Genomic DNA, 20,052 nt, shown 5'->3' with positions numbered 1-20,052 from the left:
GTCCTCCGGTGGACGCCGTCAGAGGAGTGGAGACGTGCGCTCTGGCCGGCCAGCTCTGGGAGGGGGGGGCTTCGTTTTATTCCCATTTTCCCGAGGGGAAAACTGAGGTACAGGAGGGCCAGTGACTTGCTCTGAGACACCGAGTGGCTGGCAGCAATAGGTCTAGGGCTGCGTGCAGGGGAGGGCACTACCTTTCACCAGAGTGTGTTTGTCGGTCGGAGACGAGCGGGCGAGGACCCTCAGCTTGGGCCACACCTTGTCCAGACGCTCCTGCTCTATCTGGGGGGTGGGGGGGGAGAAGCACAAGACACTGCAGAGCCCGGGTGGGCGCACAGGCAGGGCTGAACAGAAGGGGGGTGGGTGGCTGGAGAAAGGTCCAGAAGCGGGACCTGTGGAAGGGCGGAGGGGCCGGGAACTACCTCGCCTTTCTCGTTGCGGATCCGCCGGTTGAACTCCTTGCCTTCCAGGCAGAGGAAGTCCTCTCCGGGCTGGATGATGCCGCACTTGGCCGCGATGGCCCGGGCTGTGTTGATGTTGTCGCCGGTCACCATGCGGACCGTAATGCCAGCACGCTGGCACTTGCGGATAGCTTCGGGGACCTGGAAGAGATGCCACAGGTGGGTGGGGCCATCAGGGTCAGGCACAGACTCTGCTTCCTTCCCTCCATCCGTGGCCTGGAGGAGGCGGGAGAAACGGCACCCCCCCCCCCAGTCCCTCAGCTCCCCCCTCCCAGCTGCCTCCTTCACTGTGCCGCGCTGGGGGTCAGCGGCGCCTCAGACCCCGGCTCCGACAGGGGCGCTATGGGGCCCTGCCTGGGTTACTTAGCCAACATCTCCGTTTTCCAAATTTAACATTAGAGTCTAGAAGAGAGAGAAGAAAAAGAGCTCCCTCTGGGGCTGAGTGGAAAATGGGCTGAAGGGAGTTGAGACCAAGCGGGAGGTGGTGGCATTGTCCCAATGAGGAGGTGACTCGTGAGCCCGGAGAGGGCAGTGCAGAGGGGAGCCAGGCAGCTGGTGCCTGACGGGCCAGGAGGGGACAGGAGCAGGAAGAGGAGTGGGCTTGGAGCTTGGGGACCTGGATTAGAAGTTCTGTGAGATGCCCAGGTTAGGCCCTGGCGAAGGGCGCAGGCTGGAGAGGCCCGGCTCCCTGCTCTGTCCGCTGGGCCCAGCCACCACCCCTGTGGGCTCCCAGTGGGCACTGCTGGGCCAATCCGGGAGCCCGGGTGACAGCGTGACCACGAGGACAGAGTGCAAGGGCACGCGGTGTTCCGGGCAGTGGCTGTGATCTCACTAGGGAGAGAGTGCGAGGACGATGGGGACCCTATTTCAGGGCTGTGACAGAGTGACCTTATGATCCCTGCAGCAAGGACTGCCACGTGGCCTGGAAGGCCCAGGCCCAGGCCGCGACACAGCCTGCACCCCCAGGGACGTGCCTCCTGGCTCGCAGTGTCAGGGACATTTTGCACTCTCTGGGGATCGTGGGGTGCTGGAGAATGAGCCGCCGGGAGACACCCGCTTCCAGCCAGCTCCCTCCTGGCTCCGAAGCCTCTGGAAGCCGTCCTTTGCTGCCCCCAAGTGGCCATGATGAGCCTGAGCCCTGGGGGGTCTGGACCCAGCCTTTGCATGGGTCCTGCGTGTGGGTTCCGTCCAGGCTGCCTCCCTCTCTGGTCTGAAAGGCCCTCGGCCTCCCTGCCAGGCAGTAGGAAGCACCCTTCCGTCTGCAGGCGCCCTGTCCCCCATCGCGCCACTGTCCTTCCTCACCTGCCTCCCTGCGGTGCCACTGGGCCCAGCCCTGGTCCCTGCCTGCTCTCCAAGGCCGACAGCACGACAGCACGGCAGGCACCCGGGTGTCTGCAGGAGCCCCTGACCCCTGGCGTAAATACAGGGTCCCTGCGGCCCCAGGGCAGAGAGCCAGCCCCTCGGGCTGTAGCCGCTGCAGGCCTCCAGGCAGCCCGGCAAGTGTACCGGAGCCCCATGGGCCTTCCCACCTGCGTCAGCACCCAGACTGCGCTGGGCCCGCGGGGCTCCCTCATTGGCCACTCCCTGGCTGGCTGGTCTCCGTGGGGCTCTGCCTGGCTTCCCTGGCCTGGCCTTGGCGGTGCCATCTGCTGCCCAGACTCCCACTCAGCCACTCTCAAGCCAGACAGGAGCTGCCCCGTTCCGTGGGCCCTTTGCCCAAGGCCGTTTCTGGAGCTTAAATGAGCAGCCTGTCTCACCCTGTGCCTCTAGCTGCGAGGGCGGCCACCAGGGCTTAGCTTTCATGGTGACCTTCTCGGGCCTTCTATCTGTGTTCCAGTCATCTCAGACGAAAACTTACCCATGTGCAGCCATTCTGGATCGTTCCATGCAGCCCCCTGCCCCCCAGTCTAGCCTCCCTGGTGCTTCTGTAAAGGAACCAATGACTCAAGCTTCAGTTTTGCAACAAATGTTTATGCCAGAAACTAGGGGAGCTGCAGGGCTCCTTGGGCGAGGGCGTCAGGCGAGCAGGCTCCCTGTGCCGCCTGGCTGCCAGCTGCCCCACGCATCACACCCCTTCATCCGGCCAAGGGGCTGAGGCGGGAGGGCCGGGTGTGCTGGTTGTGACAGTTGGGAAATCGCCTTCCCGGGTCTGTGAGACATTCCAACAGCTTCACTCAGCCCCAGTAAGCTGAGTGGAAAGATCTAGAACTGCTACTGCCTACACCTTCAAGGAGTAAGGAGCGAAGAGCCATCCCTCTGGAGCAGAGCATCTGGGGGCTCCGCTCAGAGGGAGCAGCCATCAGGGCTCTAGGACTCGGCTTGCTGTGTGGACACATCCATCCACCCTCTCCCTCGCCGCCTGCTCCGGTCCTGCCTGCTCTGCCGCCCCCTCTTACTGGCCTGGAGGCCAAGCAGGAGGGGTCCTCCAGCGGGCAGGCCACAGCCTCCAGGACAGTGCAAGGGCCAGAGGACAAGGGGCCCCGTGGGGCTAGGAGGGTCTGATCTGGGGCCTGCTGGCCACACCCCAAGGCCCCTGGGGCTCCACCATCGCCTGCCTCGCCCAACCCCAGATGCCTGACTCCGTAGGCAGTGGGTTTGCTCTGCCTATGAAGTCCGGCAGAGGGTGGTGTGAGCGCCGGGAGGCCAGGCCGGCCAGGGTCGGTTCCTTCCCTTCGTTTGGGTCCCAAGGCCGCGCCGCCCCTCCCCTGATCCCGCCAGCGGGCTGCCGAGAGAGGGGCCCCGGCTACCTCGGGCCGCACAGGGTCCTCGATGCCCACGACAGCTATGCAGGTGAGGTCGCCCACGACCTCGTTCTCGTTGTCCCAGTCAGGCTCCTGCATGGCGGCGAAGTCCCGGAAGGCGATGCAGATGGTGCGGAGGCCGTCGCAGGCCATCGGCTCAATGACCTTCTTCACCATGTCGTCCCGGTCTCGGGGCCGAAAGCCGCGCAGTTCCCCGTTGCTGTTTAAGATGTGGGTGCACCTGCGGAGGCGGGACCGGGGCGGCCGGCGCCGTGAGGCGGGGAGCCGGGCCCTGCGGGGCTGTGCCCTCCAGCGGCCGTGGTCTGCTTGCGCGGGGCCCACGGGCCCCCCCCCCCCCCCGTGCCTGGAGGAGGGCGGGCCCGATGTCTGGTGTCCTCATAAAAAGAGGAGAGGAGGAGGTCCCGTCGTGGCTCAGTGGTTAAGGAATCCGACTAGGAACCATGAGGTTGTGGGGTCGATCCCTGGCCTCGCTCAGTGGGTTAAGGATCTGGCGTTGCCGTGAGCTGTGGTGTGGGTCACAGATGCGGCTTGCATCTGGCATTGCGGTGGCTCTGGCGCAGGCCGGCAGCTGCAGCTCTGATTGGACCCCTAGCCTGGGAACCTCCAGATGCCGAAGGTGTGGCCCTAGAAAAAGGTAAAAAGACAAAAAAAGAAGCAAAGGACCCGCGGGCCCCCAAGCAGACTGTGGAGGCCAGGGGACGGGCCCAGAGGTCCTGCTCAGGACTCTGTCGCCAAGGCCCCAGAAGGCCGGCGATGATCGGGCAAACACCTTCAGGTCAGGTCTTAGACGGTGGCTCTGGAGTGAGTGAGGGGCCAGGTGGGTGGGGGAGGGCCGTGGGGGCTGCTGTGATCGTAGGGAAGAGAGAGGCCGAGGCCAAGGCGAGGTGTGCAGGCTGAGCGGGCCTGGGGGGTGGGGCGCGCGGAGGAGCCACACAGCACGCGATGCACACCCGTTTCAAAGGCACACCGTGATGGCTTTTAGTGTATTCGCAGTTGTGCCACCGTCAGCACGGGCAACTTTAGACCATTTTCATCACCTGTGACAGGAGCTCCGCCCAAGCAACAAAAGAGAAAAGGAGACAAGCAGGACTTAGAGTCGAAAGACAGTTGTACATCCAAGGACAAATCAAGAAAGTAAACCAAAAAAATCTATCGAGAAGCAGCCCACAGAATGGGAGAAAGTCCTTCTACATCAGACGTGTGTTCAGAATCTAATATTCAGAACAGACGGAGAACTCTTACAGAAAAACAACCAAGAACTCCCGTCAGAGGCTGGACCAGATAGTCCTCCAAAGAAGACAAACAAACGGCCAATCAGCTCATGAAACAGTGCCAGTATCCCTAGTCATCAGCGCAGTGCAGATCCAAAGCACCTCGAGAGCCCAGCTGACATCCACTAAGATGGCTATAACAATAACGATAAACAATAATAATAACAGTTAGGTCATAACGCATGGCGGGGAGGGTGAGAAGCTGGCGGGAATGCAGAGCGGGCCAGCCCCTGCGGGAAACACTTTGCTTCTCCTCAAAAAGTGAAACACGGAGTCACTGTATACCACCTGGCAATTCCACTCCCAGGCATAGACCCGAGAGAACTGAAAACACGTGTGCAAGCAAAATCGTGTACACGAATGATCACGGTGGCATGCGTCACAGTAGCCAACAGGTGGAAACAACCCATGCGTCTGACTGGATAACAGAACATGGTCCCTCCGCACAGTGGAATCTAATTCAGCCAGAAAAAGGAATAAGCGAAAAGGGAGCCCTCTCACACGGTTGGTGGGAATGCAACCACTGTGGAAAACAGTACGGAGATGCCTCGGAAGACTAAACACAGAACTCCCATTGGATCCAGCAATCCCACTCCTGGGCATCTATCCAGAGAAAACCCTGACTCGCAAAGACGCGTGCACTCCGGTGTTCACTGCGGCACTCTAGACGATAGCCGAGACATGGCAGCAACCTAAATGCCCACTGACAGAGGAGTGGATGAAGAAGATGTGGTCCATATACACAATGGAATATTACTCAGCCATTAAAAGGAACGAAGTACTGGCATTTGCAGCAACATGGGTGCACCTAGAAATGATCATGCGAAGCGAATTAGTCAGACAGTGAGACACCACCATCCAATGCTTTCACTGACATGTGGAATCTAAAAAAAGGACACAGCGAACTTCTTTGCAGAACAGATGCTGACTCACACACAGGCTTTGACAAACTTGTGGTTTCTAAAGGAGGCAGGGTGGGGGGATGGGCTGGGGGTCTGGGATGGAAATGCTATAAAATCGGGTTGTGAGGATCCGTGTACAACTGTAAATGTAATAAAATTCATTAAAAAAAAGGGGGGGATAAAGCACTGATGCTACAGCTTGGATGAACCTTGAAAACGTTCCGCTCAGTGCAAGAAGCCGGTTGCAAAAGGCCACAGACTGTCTGATTCCATTTCTTTGCAATGTCCAGAACAGGTAAATCCACAGAGACAGCAAGCAGGTTCGTGGCTGCCAGGGTCTGGGAAGTGGGGATGCGAGTGTCTGCTCCATAAGTCCCCCCTGGGCTGATGAACGGGTTCAGGGACCGAACCATGCACTCAATGCCACTCACCCGGGCACTTTAAAGTGATTCAAGTGGCCAGCATTATGCTGCACCTGTTCTACCGCAGCGAGAGCACCGGAAACACCGTGGCCCCGCGTGGGCCCGGGCCCCGCGCCCAGCCCCCGGCTGGGGGCTGCCACTCACTCACTTCTTCAGCAGGATCTCCGAGGCGCCCTTGCTGAAGAGGCGGAAGCCGCCGTCAGGCGTGCGGATGACCGTGCTCATGGACTTGCGCACCGAGTTGAAGGTGTACACCTTGTGAAGCTTGTCCTCGGGGATCTGCTCCCGCACAGGCTGGAAGTCCTGCTTCAGGTCCAGGATGAAGCCCAGCAGAGCGCACTCCGTCTTGTTGCCCACCTGGCGCGGGAGGGCGCCTTCCTTCTCTGGAGGCTGCGAGGTGAGAAGCAGCGTGGCCCCGGGGCCCAAGGCCACCCTCCTGGCTGCACCCAGGCCCCAGCCCAGCCTTGGCCACCACGTTTTTCGGGGGAGGTGGCGCGGGGGCGGGGGGAGTCAAGGAGGGCCTCCCGCGCAGACCAGACGGGGAGCTGTCCCCCCATTCACCTGGCGGGGAAGGGTTTCCAGAACCTGCAGCCCCCGTCCAGCGTCCAGGGACGAGGAGGGCGACCTGCATTCCGGCACCGATTGTAGCTCTGGAGCCGAGCGAGCCCCTGGTGACAATCGACGCTGCACCCAGGCCAGGCCCCCTTCCCTCACCCGCCCACCCTGGCCCGCCTCCCGCCCGCTCCCGGCTCACTAGTATTTTGGTGGTGTAGGCACTGTTGATGGAGATGGCATGGACCAGGAGGTCGAGGATCTTGGGGGTCAGGGCGCTGGGGGCCGGAATCTCTTTGTAGTGGGTGTCCCCGAGGTAGGACTGGACCACGGTCATCCGGTTGGTGGTGAGCGTGCCCGTCTTGTCCGAGCAGATGGCCGTGGCATTGCCCATGGTCTCGCAGGCGTCCAGGTGGCGGACCAGGTTGTTGTCCTTCATCATTTTCTGGAAAGGGCACAGATGGAGGCTTTCCTCCCGGCACGGAGAGCCGCGGGGCCTGGCTCCGCAGGCACACACCCTCTCCCCCGGCCCCCAGCAGCGCCCCAGAGACCCAGCTCAGATGGCGCTCTCCCTGGGACGCGGCCGGTGCCTCCCTGCCCCTGGGCCGCCGCCCCTGCCCAGAGGCCCCCCCTCGGGTCCCCTGCGGGCCCCGTGGCTCTCCGCGCCCACCCCGATCTCTACCCTGCCCTGCCCGCCACCTCCCTGGGGTCACCCTTCCTCCCCAGCGTTTCCCTGGGGCTGTAGCCCGGGGTCCAGGGCGTCTTAGGATTCCGCGCGTGTGGCTTTTCTCACCTTGACAGAGTACGCTAAGGAGATGGTGACGGCAAGAGGCAGGCCCTCTGGGACAGCCACGACCAGCACCGTGACACCGATGATGAAGAACTTGACGAAGTACTGCACGTAGACGGGCGTGCACTCGGCCAGCCACGCCCGGCCGTCTACCACGAAGGTCTCGATGACAAAGTACACGACCAGGATGATGACAGTGACGGCGGACATCAGCAGCCCTGGCCGGCGGACGGAAGGGTCAGGGCCCCGAAGGCCCGCCCCTGCCCTGGCAGCCTGCCGCCCCCTCGGCCCCCATCACGGCTCTCGCCCCCTCGGCTGCCCGCACCTGCTTTCCCGATCTGCACGGCCAGTTTGGTGAGCTTGCCCTGGAGGACCGACTTCTCCTTCTTGGGAACGTTGGCTTTCTTCTTCTCCCGCTCCTCCATCTCCCCGCCCTCCGCACTCTTCAGGGGCTGCATTTCCATGGCGACCGCCCCATCCTGCTTCTTAGCTGCGCACAGAGGAACCCCACAGCCAAGGTCAGGGCCTGGCGGCTGGGCTGACGGCTACCAGGGGCTTTCGCAGGGAGAGACCTGCCACGCCATCCGAGAGGACACGGGGCTCTGTCTCTCCCTCCTCTCGCATCAAGCCCAGGTGAGCGGTGGCTCCAGCGCTGTCCCGGGCGGGACAGAGATGCTTCTCTTGGGGCCTCGCAGGGGAAGGGAGGACAGACACAAGCACCAGTAACTTGGGCACACAGACAGCGTGGCCGGTCCTATAACGCCCCAAACCTCAATACCTGAAAGCAGAGGCCTGGGGCCCACGGAATGTTCCAGAACCCTGGGTCCAAGCCACCGCCCCGTGCCCGTCAGGGAGGCCCAGGACTCCCGGCACGCTCATCCCCCGCTCCCTGTCTCCCCACGCGCCTTTGCTGTTCTTCCCTGGGTGCCTCTGCACCCCGCTCTGCAACAAGCAGCCCCCGCCACCGCGCCCAGCTCCCCTGCTGGGCCCTAACGTGCTGGTGGTGCTGTGTCCCCGAGCCTGCGCCCGGCCCCCGCTCCGTTGCCTCACACGCCCCACGGCTACACTGCCCCACACGGAGGGACACCCACCCCTCCCCCTCGTCCTTGTCTCCCCACCCATCCCCTCGTCTGGGTTGCCCAAGGCCACTCACCGATGGCCTCTCCTTTCCAGGGTCTCAGGGACACCCAAGTGACTGCCGCTCCGTGTGCGACTGGACTGTCCTCCTGCCTCAAATGCCCTCTCAACTCCAGCGGTTCACTTGTGTGACCCCGCCCGTCCCTGGGTCCATCTCTCGGCACTGTGACCTTCCCGACGGCCAGGACCACACCTTATCCACCTCTGCATTCCCGGCGCCGATGGTGCATGCTGACACCCCTTGGCCCTGGCCATGGAGCGCTGGCGGCCACCAGGCGTTCTGGCCGGGGGTGGGGGTAGGGGGGCAGGCCTCAGGACCCAGCGGAAAGGCAGCTGCACCGGGAAACTCACGGGCCCGACTAGGTCTTGGGCGAGACACCTTCCTGAGCCATCTTTGCACACTTCCGGCGGACTCTGCAGACCGGCCGCCCCGCCCCACTCACCTGGCCTCCAGGTGCTGCTCCTCCGGCAACCGAGGATCACGGGCCCCCCCCAAAGCCGCACCCTCTGCCCCCCGCCCTGAGCACAGGGCGCGCATTACCTTTGGTCTGGCTACTCTCCATGGCCCCATCCTGCTGCTTGCCTACAACGGAAGAGGAACGACAGACACGGGGGCTTGAGAACATCCACGTGGCCCTGGCACACGCACACGCACACAGGACAGCGGGGCACAGATAGTGCAGCCAGCGAGCACAGGGAAGGGGGTGGGTGGGGGAAGAGGGCCTCATCCGCAGCCCACCAGTGAACCCCCAAAGCCAACCCTGGACAGACCCTGGGTCATGGCTGGTTGGCAGTGGGAGGATTCTGGAAGGGCCGCCACCATGGGTAAGGGGCGCTGCCAGGTGTCCGGTCCCAGCTCTGCTGCCTCGGGCAGGGTCCCCCAGTCAGGATATGCATCCCCTCGAGAACTGGCACAAAGGGTTTGCCTAGATGGTTCCTAACCCCTGGTGGCCTAGAGATCAGCCTTCTGCCATCAGCATGGCAGCGGTTGGCTCTGTACAGGCTTTAGAGGACTGAGCCTGGGAATCCGCCAGGCTGAGGGCAGCGGGCTGGGCGCTGGGAACCTAGCAGCTCTGGAGAGAGCGGCCAGGCCACCAGCAGTCCGGGCCCCGGTGGACCTGGTTGGGGGCTCCTCATGAAGGTGCCACCACAGAGCCTGCAGCTGGGTGCTAGGGGTGCTGGCAGTGACTGGCTTCCCAAGGCCAAGGTAAATGGTGCTGGCCGTGCCTCTGGTCTCTGTGGCTAGGAAGGCCCGCAATTTTGGGAGGGCGCAGGAGACCCCAGCTCCTCCTGCCTCCCCTGCCCCAGGGCAGCCGCTGGGGAGCTCTCCCGCAGACCACACACGCTGCCCCGGGGCCAGCGATGACCCGCCACGAAGGGCTCGTGGGCTGGCTTGTCAGCCACCCCGCACCAGCTCGTGTCCCTGGGGGTCCAGGAACACAGACGGGGGACCAGGTGGCTCCGAGGCAGTGGGGTCTGGTCTGGGGGGTCCCAGGGGAGGGAGAGGCCCCCTCCCAGTCACAGTGGGATGTGGGTTGGGCTCCGTGGGAGTGTTCGGAGGCGAAGGAAACTTCAGGGGGCGGGGGGGAAGACACCTGTAGACACATGGTGACAATACAGCACAAGGAGGGGGTGTCGCAGAAGTCCTGGGGCCGCGGGAGCCATCTGCAGGAGGAGGGAGGCTTGAGAGGCGCACTGGGGGAAGAGGAGGGCTGGGCCTGGCCTGAAAAGGGGCAAGAGCCGGCCCGAGGGGAGGGATGACGGGGAGTCGAGGCCAGAAGGAAAGCACCTGGTGTGGGGGACAGGGGGCGTGAGGCGGGATCAGGAAGCAGTGGGGGCGGGGGGTGCTGCGCGGCGCGCGGGCACAGCTGCCTGCCCGGCCTTTCTGTGTCAGTGGTGGCCTCGGGCTTTGGGCGGAGACCTGAGGGAGGGGTCGTGGTGCCCCTCCTGAGCAGCAGAGCAAGTGGGGGAGAGAAGCCAGGGTCAGAGAGGAGGGGCCCAGGACCAAGTCCTGAAGGACGCTGACATTGAAGGGACCTAGCAGATGGGGAGGAATGCAGAAGGGGCGCCCAGCCAACCAGCCATCAGGGTGTCACAGGAGGGCCCCTAGGGACCCCAGTCCAGCCCAGACGAGGCTCAGGGCCTGCCCACCCACCCCCTTGCATTCTCATGGCGAGGCCCTGGGCCGAGGGCCAACCGGTGCTGATTGGCTGTGAGGGGCGGGCCAGGAGCAGCGAGGACCTCATGCAGGAAAGCCAGGCCCAGGCCGCCAGGAGATGGGGCCTGTGGAAGCTTCTAGGCAACAGCGGCTCATCCATCTCCTCCCTCGGGCCTCCAGGAGCAGGGAGGCCCAGGGCCGGGGACACTAGTGCGTCTTTCCTGGCTTGGACCTGTCCCCATGGGCCCACCCCGCCTCCCCCTGCCCTCTCAGCAGCCCCACGTGTCACTGTCCCCCGGGCCCTGGCTGAGGCTTCCGGCACACGCTCTCCCTGGACGTGTGTGCGTGTGCCTCTGTGCTTCCAGGCACACCTAGAAGACGCCATTCCTCACCTGGTTGGATCGCAGGAGTGGCCGGAGGGGACACCTAGGTCAGAGCAGGTGAGCCATGGAAGGGAACGGGGTCCTGACGGGGATGGGGGCAACTCCAGGGCTTTGAAAGCCCTGTACTGCGGACTGCGGGGTGGGGGGGGGGTTCCTGCTGGCCATGCGCGGGGCTCAGGACAGTGGAAGGAGGAGGTGGCCGCGTAGCATGGGCCAGGCAGGCCAGGGTGGACACCGAAGACACGTGTCCCTCGACCCTGCTTTCCTTTGGCAGGAGGGCTGCTGCCCCCTCCCGGCTTCCTCTGGCCCTGGATGTCCTTTGGGGCACCTGGTCCCTTCTGCTTGCATTTCTCCGGCTGCCATGTTGGCCTGGGGCCCTCAGCGTCTCACCATGGGGGGCTGAACACCCCCAAGGGTGGGCACGCAGCCCCGGCAGCGCTCTTCCCAGCCACAGTAGCTGGTCCCTGTCCCCGCAACTGCATTCCTACCCAGGCAGGGCACCCCCCTCACCTCTGGCACATACCCCCTGCAGCCTTCAGGGGAGAGCCATCGAGGGGAGCTGCCCTCACACAAAACTGGGGGCCCCACGCCCTGAGGGCTGATTCTTCGCAGAGTCAGAGCCAGGGACCGGGCCCGCGAGGGAGCGCCCGCAGTGAGCCTTGCCTTTCTTATCTTTCTTCTCTTCCTCCTCTCCGCCAGCTCCGAGCAAGGTAAAGATGATGCCCGTCTGGGAGTTCACACCAACAGCTGTCACCACCATTCTTCCAGAACCTTCCATGACATGGGTGCCTGGCACAGCAACACGGAGAGACTTGAGAGAGGGATCCGCAGTGGCGCGCGGGAAGCATGCTCGGCACCGATGGGGTTTGTCCTGGGAATCCCAGATGCAGGAACTCAGGTCCCCGGGGCGCACCTGACAGCAGCATGGGGTCTTTGTCCGCCGACTTGCGCACGTGATCCGACTCGCCCGTCAGGGAGCTCTCGTCGATCTTGAGGTCGTTGCCCTGGATAAGCACGCCGTCGGCAGGCAGCAGGTCTCCTAAGGCCGGCCAGGCAGCCAGAACCACAGGGGAGAGCCCGTTGGGTGTGGGGCTTGCTTCCTTCCGTCTCTTCCTGTCTGGAGGGACCCACCCGCTCCTCGCTCTGTCCTCCAGCAGGAATGGAGACCGCAGAAGGGCCCTGCTGTGCTGGAGAAGCCCTCAGCCAGCCGCGGGTGGGGGGGGGGGGCGGCCAGCCTGCTGCCCATCGGCTCTGCCTCCTGCGGGAGCTCCCCACCCCCAGACTCCCACAGGGAAGGCCCTCGAGCCCCTGAGCTTCCTTCACGGCCTGGGCGACAATGGGCGCACTCACCGTATTTGACCTGGGCGATGTCCCCTACCACCAGCGCGGCCACGGGGACCTGGAGCAGCTGCCCGTTGCGGATGACGGTGAACTTCTGCTCCTGCTCGATGCGGCTCTGCAGGCCCCGGAACTGCTTCTCCTTGCTCCAGTCGTTGAAGGCCGTGACCAGCACCACGCAGATGACCGACAGCAGGATGGCGGCCCCCTCGATCCAGCCCGCCTCGGCCTCCCCTTCGTCTTCCGCCCCAGCAGACACGTTTCCACACGCTGTGCCGGGCCCGGGACATGCCGTGACCCTCCCTCATCTCAGATCCCTCGCCCCCTCGCCCGCCAGCCCCGCTGTGTGGCTCCCTGGCCCCGCCCCTTCCTGCCAGGTCCTCCCGGCCCCTGCCCCTCACCTTCGCTCTCCTCTCCCGGTGGCGCATAGAACGACAGGCCCAGGGACACGATGGCGGCCACCTCCAGGATGATGAGCGTTACATCCTGCAGGGCCTCCCACACCAGCTGGAGGAACGTCTTGGGCTGCTTGGGCGGGATGAAGTTCTGCCCGTAGATCTGCCGGCGCTTCTCCAAGTCACTGGGGTTGTCAGCCAGGCCTGCACCGCACGGGGACGTGGCGCAGAGGCACAGAGAAGACGATGCAAAAAGCCAGCCCTGCATCCCTCTGCTCCTTCCCTCTAGACGCACCCAGAGCCCTTCCGCAAAGCCTGGGGCATGGGGGCCAGGCTGTGAGGTGGCTGCCTGGACCACGCAGGTGTGTGACTGCGTGACCATCGGCAGCCCCGAGCCGAAGCGCTAGGAACTACAGCCGCCTCTGCATCCCCGTGCAGGCTGCAAGGGAGGGCAGGCTCGGAATCCACACCTACGAAGCTGGGCCCTGACTTCTCATTCTTGGGAAGACCCGCCTCGTACCCAGGCCTGCCCCACGGCCTCTGGGTCTCTGCTGCTGGAGCATGAGTCTCCACAGGCCCAGTACGGAAAGCCTCTACGAGGGACTGGCATCCAGGCTGCTGCCTCCCGAAGCGAGGCACCCACCTGGCCGTCTTCCCCAGAGGCAGGCAGATGGGACGACCCATCCCCTGGTCCCGCCCTCAGCCCTCGGGGGATTCTGCTTCCTTCCAGGCCCATCTCAGGGCCACCCCTGCTCTAGCCTTTCTGGCCTCCGGGCCTCTACGTGCCCGGCCCCACACTGACACCTAGTGGACGGACAGTGGCTTGCAGTTCCCAGCCCTGCGCAGCTGTGACTCCTCCAGCCCCTGGGGGCGGGGGTCAAGGGCGCCTCCGGGGGGCAACTAGAAGGGCCCGGGGAGGCTTGGGGTGAGGCCCCTTCGGGGTGGGAGAACTGACAAGAGGAAAAGCCCACAGACGCACCGCCTTGGCACGACCCCTGAACTAGGCCACGACCGCGCCCATTGTCCTCCCCGCCCAGCAGGTGCCGCAGCTGTTCCTGCCCTTCTCCCGCCTCACGGTGCCCGGGCCGCCACGGCTCAGGTTTCTGGAGGCCGGGGCCTCCCAGTTGGGTGTGTGGGAGAAGCTCAGGAACTCAGCTCCCAAGCCCTGCTCCCTTGACCTACAGGATGTATGAAAAGTAGGGTTATTACTAGGAAAGTTCTTGAACCCTTAGTCTCCCAGACACCCAGGGTCTCCACCAGCCACCCCCTCCCAGGAAAGGGCACTCAGAGTCAGCCGCACACACACGCCCAGATTCTCCCCAAGCGATGCCAGGCCCTCGGGGCCCCTTCCCCGGAGCTCCCGCGCTCCTCCCTCCCAGCCTGGCCCTGGGCCTTGGGTTGACCTTGGTGCCGCTGCCGCCCGGCCGTGCTTCTCTCTCCCCGCCCTAGACCAGCCCCAGGCCTTGGCCTTCCCGTGGGCCCGGGGGTCTGGCTGGCTGGCGCGCCCAAGTGCTCATGGGGGCCATGGAAGGCAGCCGCAGCACCTCACCTCTGGTTCTGGGCACCCACTGGGCCAGCAGGCCCCTGAGGTGGCCCAGGTCCAGGGTGCAGGGGCAGTGGCCGTCCGGTTGGCATGGACACAGATGGGCACCCTGCCCAGAGCAGAGGCCAGATGCCATCGGAATTGGATCAGGACCACATCGTGTGCTCTCGGCTAATCCGCTCCCTCCTTTCCGCGACCGCCAGCGGAGGCCAGACAGGGGAAGGGCTGGGGGACGGCGCCCCCGCTTGGCCTAAGACCTGGGTTCTCTGGCTTCTGGAACCCTCTTGGATGGCTAAAAAGGCGGAGCCCCTTGACATGCTGAGAAGACAGACTCCTCGCCTCCTATAGAGCCTGCACCACCCACCCCAGCCTCATCACCTCCCCCAAAGCAGCCCCAAGGCTGCCCGCCTTGCCAGGGGCTTGGCGTGTGGCCTCGGGCGCAGCTAAGAGCACCCCACCACCAGGTCAGGCCATTGTGTCTGAGCAGGAGCACGAGTGTCCAGATGAGAACTCCGGGGCTTTGAGGGCCCAGGGTTGCAGCGGGGATGCAGACAGGGCTCGGCTGGCTCCCTCGGTTGGGGCCGGGCCACCCACCTGGGCACCTGCCCTTCTCCCTGCCCGCCCTTCCACGGGCACCGGGCGAGCTCCAGAGCCACTGTGGCAGAATCGGGCACGTTCCCAGGGGCCTTGACATTTTAAATATTTAACAAGGCCTGACAGGCAGAGGAAAGAGCTGCCAGCTGAAACCCATCTGCTTCCTTTTATCTGGGAGAGGCCAGAGCCCTTGTCACTAAATGGCCCTCTACCCCAGCCTCCCCCCATCCCCGGCCAGTCCCAAGTCCAGGGGGTGGGGGGGAGGGTGGGTGGGCAAGAAGGGGTTAAGGAGAGGGATCCTCTGGCCTGGAGCCAGGCCATCCGCCCCGATCACACGCCTGCACAGGCCGGGTCCCTTTAGAGCACAAAGCAGCAGAGACCCAGGCGGCCCCTCCGAGCTCCCAACCCAGCTGGGTGGGTGCCCTCTCACCGGGCTCAAGCCCACCTTCTCTGGGGTGCCATTTCCTCTCCCCGCTTCGGGCCAGGCATCACCTGCAGGCGGATGGGGCCAGGGCACAGGGAGACGGCCAGGGCCCTGGGTGGACCAAGATTTGGCGGGCGAGACGGGAGCTGATGAGATCAATCAGTGTTGGCTGGGGACAGGCCTGGCACCGGGCTGGGACAGCCCCAGTAGCCCTGCCAGGGAGGTGGCAGCTGGGCCAGAAAGCACTCCAGCTCATGGCATCTGGGGCCAAGCCTGGCTCCTGGGGGTCGCGGCCCAGCAGCAGACCCAGCGGGCAGGACGGGGGAGGGCTGGGGCAGGGCGGGGCAGAGGTTGGCCTGTCGAGCAGGGGAAAAGGGCCACGGGGCAGAGGTGGGGACCCAAGAACCTTCGAGAGGACACACCGCAGGCTCCCTAGAGGTTCCGTGCCACCTCCACTCGGCAGTCCCCCCCCCCCCGCCACGGCCCCCAGCCCAACCCCCCCCACAGAGGCCCGAGGCCCACACCCCTTCCTTCTCTTCCTGCCCCCTTAACTGAACAACGGGCTGAGCACATGGGGGACCGGGAACACGTGGTCAGGGGCTGCCCTGCAAGTTCGAGGGACCTTCTGGGTTTTCCGTTGGGGGCCCGGCCGCCCGCCTGCGCGACGCGGTGCCGGCTTCTCCCACTCGCATCTCTGTGCCTCGATTTGTATTTCATCCAAAGAAATGACGCGGGTGGGAACTGCTGATTACGGAGGCATCTCCCACTCGGGGGGAAACCGCCGCCCAGGGAGGACACGGGCACAGTCGTGGTCGCGGTCAAGAGCGCCCTGGGATGGTCTTCAGGGAGGAGGCTGGGGCAGCGCGGGGCTCTGCACCCCCCGCGCATGCACCGCTCTGCGGGAGGACTTACCCTCGGTGGGCGAGGTCTTCAGCCTCCTGCAGAGCCCGCCCACGTCCCCGTAGGCTTCCTGGACTTTCTGCAGCGCCTCAGCCCCTCGGAGCTCCATGAGGGAGCGCAGCTCAGCCAGCGTGCACCCAAAGCCGCCTGCATGGGGGGCTTCCCGCTGCTGCTGGGCTTTGGGGTGGAACTCGATGGAGCTGTTGGCCACGTCACCCATCCTGGCGTTGGGAGAGGAGGGCGGTCTCACAGGTGCAGGCTCAGCTCGGGGCAGGCAGCCACCTGACGTCCCAGCGCCTGGGTGAGGTGCAGCCGAGGTGGCAGCGGGGACGTGGCCAAGCACAGACACCTGGGGAGAAGGAGGTGAGAAGAAGCCCAGGGCACAGTTGAGGTGAAACCAAGGTCCACGCTTCTGGAACATTGTCTACTAATTTGCACTCAATCCGAAAAGTGACTTGCTGAAGGCAAAATTCCCCTCCCAGGCCGGGCCAGGAGCCCTCATGCCCTGCCAGGCCCATCTGCCAGGGCAGCCCACGCCCCCCTCCCCGTCCTGCCCCCTGTGAGCACCCAAGCTGGAGTGCTTGCCACGTATGTGGAAGGAGGCAGCATCTCCAGGTGGGGACCTGCTAGCAGGAGCCAGCCTGGGCTACGGAGGCTCTCACCGCCTCCCCCCTGCCCCCCCCCTCCGCAAGCCCATCTGGGACCCCAGGCTGAGCTGGGGGCCATGTGTTGGGATCAAGCAGTGGCTGATCTTGCCCTGGCGCGGATGGGTTACCTGTGCCCGTGCCCACTCTTGCCTGATTAAGCCTCGCCCTGGGCAGCCGGCATGCTACAAATCCCTGGCCGCGGCCGTCTTCTGGCCTGGCCTCTGCGACTCACGGTCTCAGTCCTGGGGCTGTGCAGGGGGCCAGGGAGCAGGCCAAGCCATGGACGGAGCCGGCACTAGGTCAAGGCTTGGCGCGCACGGTGTCTCTGCTGCCCTGAAGGTACCTGGGGTCCAGGGCAAGGAGGGGAGGGGGAGAGGGAGGGGGCAGAGAGGACATGAAGGGAGGGGGCGAGCGGGAAGGAAGAAAGAGAGGAAGAGAGGAGCGCAGCGAAGAGACAAAGGGAGTGGCAGGGGAGGGGCAGAGGACAAAGCAGAAAGCAGCCACAGGTCACTGGTGACTTCTCCGTCGCCCTGCCCCGCAGCACGGGGCTACCCACTCCACTCCTCACCGTTCTGGCCCGCAGATGACAAAGGAAGGAGCTGGGGTCTGCCCGCGTTAAGAGCAGGGCATCATGAAGTTGTCGCCCTTCTCACTGTCCCTACACGCCGCCGCCACCCCCACCCCACCCGCCCAAGGAACCGCGGGCACCCTGGCTGCCCCACCCCCAGCCTTCACGGAGCTCTGCTGGCGAGGACCACGAGGCCTGCTGGGCTGCCCCGTCTGGGGCCCCTGGCTTCTCCTGCTGCTCCTTCCTCACCTCGCCTTCCCGGCTTGCGGCTGCGCATGAGTGGCAGCATCCCCCAAGGCCATGCATTAAGCTCCCAGGACTGAGCTAGTCTCAGCGAACGTGGCCTTGGCCTTCACACCAGCAAAGAAGCCTCCTGGCAGCATGGCTCGGTTGAGCCCGATCCCTCACCTTTGGGGAAGCTCCTGGCTCAGAAGGATCCTCTTGGAAGCGGAACTTGGCCACCCATCCAGGTTTCTGATCTAGAACGGCCCACGGAAACACAATAGCCCAGAGCCTGTGGCCTCTGCTCTCGGGAGAGCCCCACCTCGGGGGCCAGCAGACCCGAGGAGCAGGGATGGCCACAGCCCTCAGGGGATGAGAGCCAGGTCTCTGGGCAACAAGGTCCATTTCCTCATGCCACAGGCCCGCGAGACAGAAAGGCACCTCGGAACACGGCTATGCCAAGCGAGCCAGGTTTTAAAAATCTGGGCACCCAAGTGTTAACGCTGCCGGAAGACGTGGGAACAAGATGGCAGACGTGCGAGTGCACCAGCCTCTCCGCTCCCACGCCTCTCCCCGCCTCCTGTCCTTCCTGTTTGCCATCTGACCCATCTTCGCCGAGCATCTACTATGTGCCCGCGTGGGCCATCCAAGCGGGGGACAGAGGGGTGGGCCGGACTGAGTGAGTTCCCGCGCTCTCTGTGTGGCCGGGAGACGAGTACCCAGCAGGTGCCGCTGGCAAAAGCGATAAGAGAAACAGCCGCCGAGCGATGGGGGCGCAGCTCCAGGTGGGGCCAGGGCTGGAGGGGCCAGCCATTCCGGGGGGAAGAGGGTCCTGACCCCGGGAAGGAGGCAGGTGGTGGCGGGCAGTGGAGGGAAGGGGGCTGCAGGAAACGGAGGCTTGGCCAGGTGAAGTGGCAGAGCCACAGGGACCCCAGGTCTCCTGCTTCTGACCACAGGCCTTGGCCGGCCGTTTCCAGAGCCGCTGGAGGCTGAGATGGCAGCTTTCAACTGTCACCCGCGCTCCTGAGTCCCCTCCAGGTGCCTCCTCCCCGCCCTTCTCGACCCGGAGCTCCGGACCGCTGCCTCGCTATCCCCAGCATGTGTAGTGCCCTGGATGAAACTGGCAGGGCCGGGCTGCCGGGAGGGTAGGGATGGGGTGTGGTTCGTCTGTGCGGGCACCAGCTTCGCCTTCGGCCAGCCTCGGGCCCACTAACAAGCACGGACGCCCCGGTGAACTGGCCTCCTGGGCTCAGGCAGGCAGGGTTGCCAGGAGAGGACCAGCCAAGGGGCGCCGTGAGTTCTAGGAGGGCAGGGGCACCCAGCAAAAACCTGAGTCACCTGTCCCTGAGCAGAATCCCCAGCTCCGACGTGGGCAGCGGCAAGCATGCACCCAGGGCTCTGATGCCCTTGGCGGGCAAGCCATAGGCCTGCGCTCCCAGACCTTGGAAATTCAACCCCGGGGCCCCAGGGACAAGTTGGGTGCCTGCACCGCCTGTACCGGGCTGCCTCCCCAGGCCTTCTTTCTAAAAGGGAAGCCCGCTGAGCGATGCTGTTTCTTTGGGCCTCTTTCATCCTCACGGCCTCTCCATCCACTCAGCTCCTGGGGGTGACCCAGTATCGGCTTATACTTGGGTGGGCTCTTGGGCACCCTTACACACCCACAGAGCCCACGTGGCCAGACAAAGATGCCCGCTCCTGGGAGCAGGGGCGCCTTGCAGGCGGACAGCGCAGCACCCACCTTGCGCCCATAGCCAGGGCTTGCCCGGGGCAGCTCCTTCCTGCCCTTCCTGTTCCCTGCCCTTGTGCCCAAGTGTGGTCTGCCCTCCATGAAGCAGCAGCGGTGGCCCAGACAGAGCCACACCGAGTCCTTGAGTTGCTGCTAAGGGCTGTGCTGTCATGGCAGTGGCCGACTGGGCCCAAGGTGACTCACGGTTAGGCGGGGGACTGGGCAGAGAATCGAGGCCTAGTCCTCTGCTGAGGCACAAAGCTGCCTGCCCTCATCACAGCCCTCGGCTGGCCCTGCTGGCCCTCCACACACCGCTGCCTACCACCTCACGGGGCTCCCTCTGGTCGGTGGCTGGTCACCACCCTGCCCTGGTCATCATGCGGCCGGTTCAGGTGCTGTCTGTCACTCGCTCTGCCTCCGAGCTGCACCGGCATCCAGTCCTCTCTTGTCCCCTCAAACAAAAGGCCACAGCCTTCAAAGGACCTTCTGGCTCCTGTCCTGCGCCAGCCAGCCAGCTATGGCCCATGCCCACCTGCCCTGCATGCCGCCCATGGCCCGGCCCGCCCGGCCACGGCCCAGAGCCTGGCCAGCACATCCTCCTGCCCTCCCCCGATGGCCGCCGATGAATCCAAATGGCTGTTCGAGTGGACCGTTCTCCAGAAAGGCCCTGCCCAAATGGGCTGGTGCCCAGGGCAGAATCTCACAGCCAGTCCCGTGCCCCTCTGGAGCCACTGCAGCCACCTGTGAGTGCGTCCTTCCCGCTCTTGGGGGGGGGGGGCGGGCGGCGGCTCTTCCAGGCGCGAGAGGCCGCGGGAAGTCCGCTGCACGGTCAGCCCTGGGTGGGGACAGGGGCCTGGCTG

The 20,052-nt window shown here is 64.7% G+C and overlaps 1 protein-coding gene across 1 annotated transcript in view; it reads right to left on the bottom strand.

Moving 5' to 3' along the window:
• ATP2B3 (ATPase plasma membrane Ca2+ transporting 3) overlaps positions 1–17,463 on the bottom strand; it is a 38,780-nt gene extending 21,317 nt beyond the window's left edge. The window contains 15 exon segments of the mRNA XM_021079667.1: positions 192–279; positions 420–599; positions 3,206–3,440; positions 5,964–6,205; positions 6,570–6,812; positions 7,161–7,375; positions 7,483–7,647; positions 8,836–8,877; positions 11,499–11,624; positions 11,749–11,874; positions 12,186–12,443; positions 12,575–12,772; positions 16,042–16,378; positions 16,827–17,019; positions 17,245–17,463. Coding sequence (XP_020935326.1) covers positions 192–279; positions 420–599; positions 3,206–3,440; positions 5,964–6,205; positions 6,570–6,812; positions 7,161–7,375; positions 7,483–7,647; positions 8,836–8,877; positions 11,499–11,624; positions 11,749–11,874; positions 12,186–12,443; positions 12,575–12,772; positions 16,042–16,249 — 2,326 coding nt within the window. The 5' untranslated portion in view covers positions 16,250–16,378; positions 16,827–17,019; positions 17,245–17,463.

The sequence above is a fragment of the Sus scrofa genome, chromosome X (genome assembly GCF_000003025.6).
Source record: "Sus scrofa isolate TJ Tabasco breed Duroc chromosome X, Sscrofa11.1, whole genome shotgun sequence".
Lineage (NCBI taxonomy): Eukaryota > Metazoa > Chordata > Mammalia > Artiodactyla > Suidae > Sus > Sus scrofa.
This window is presented reverse-complemented; position numbering and strand designations above follow the sequence as displayed.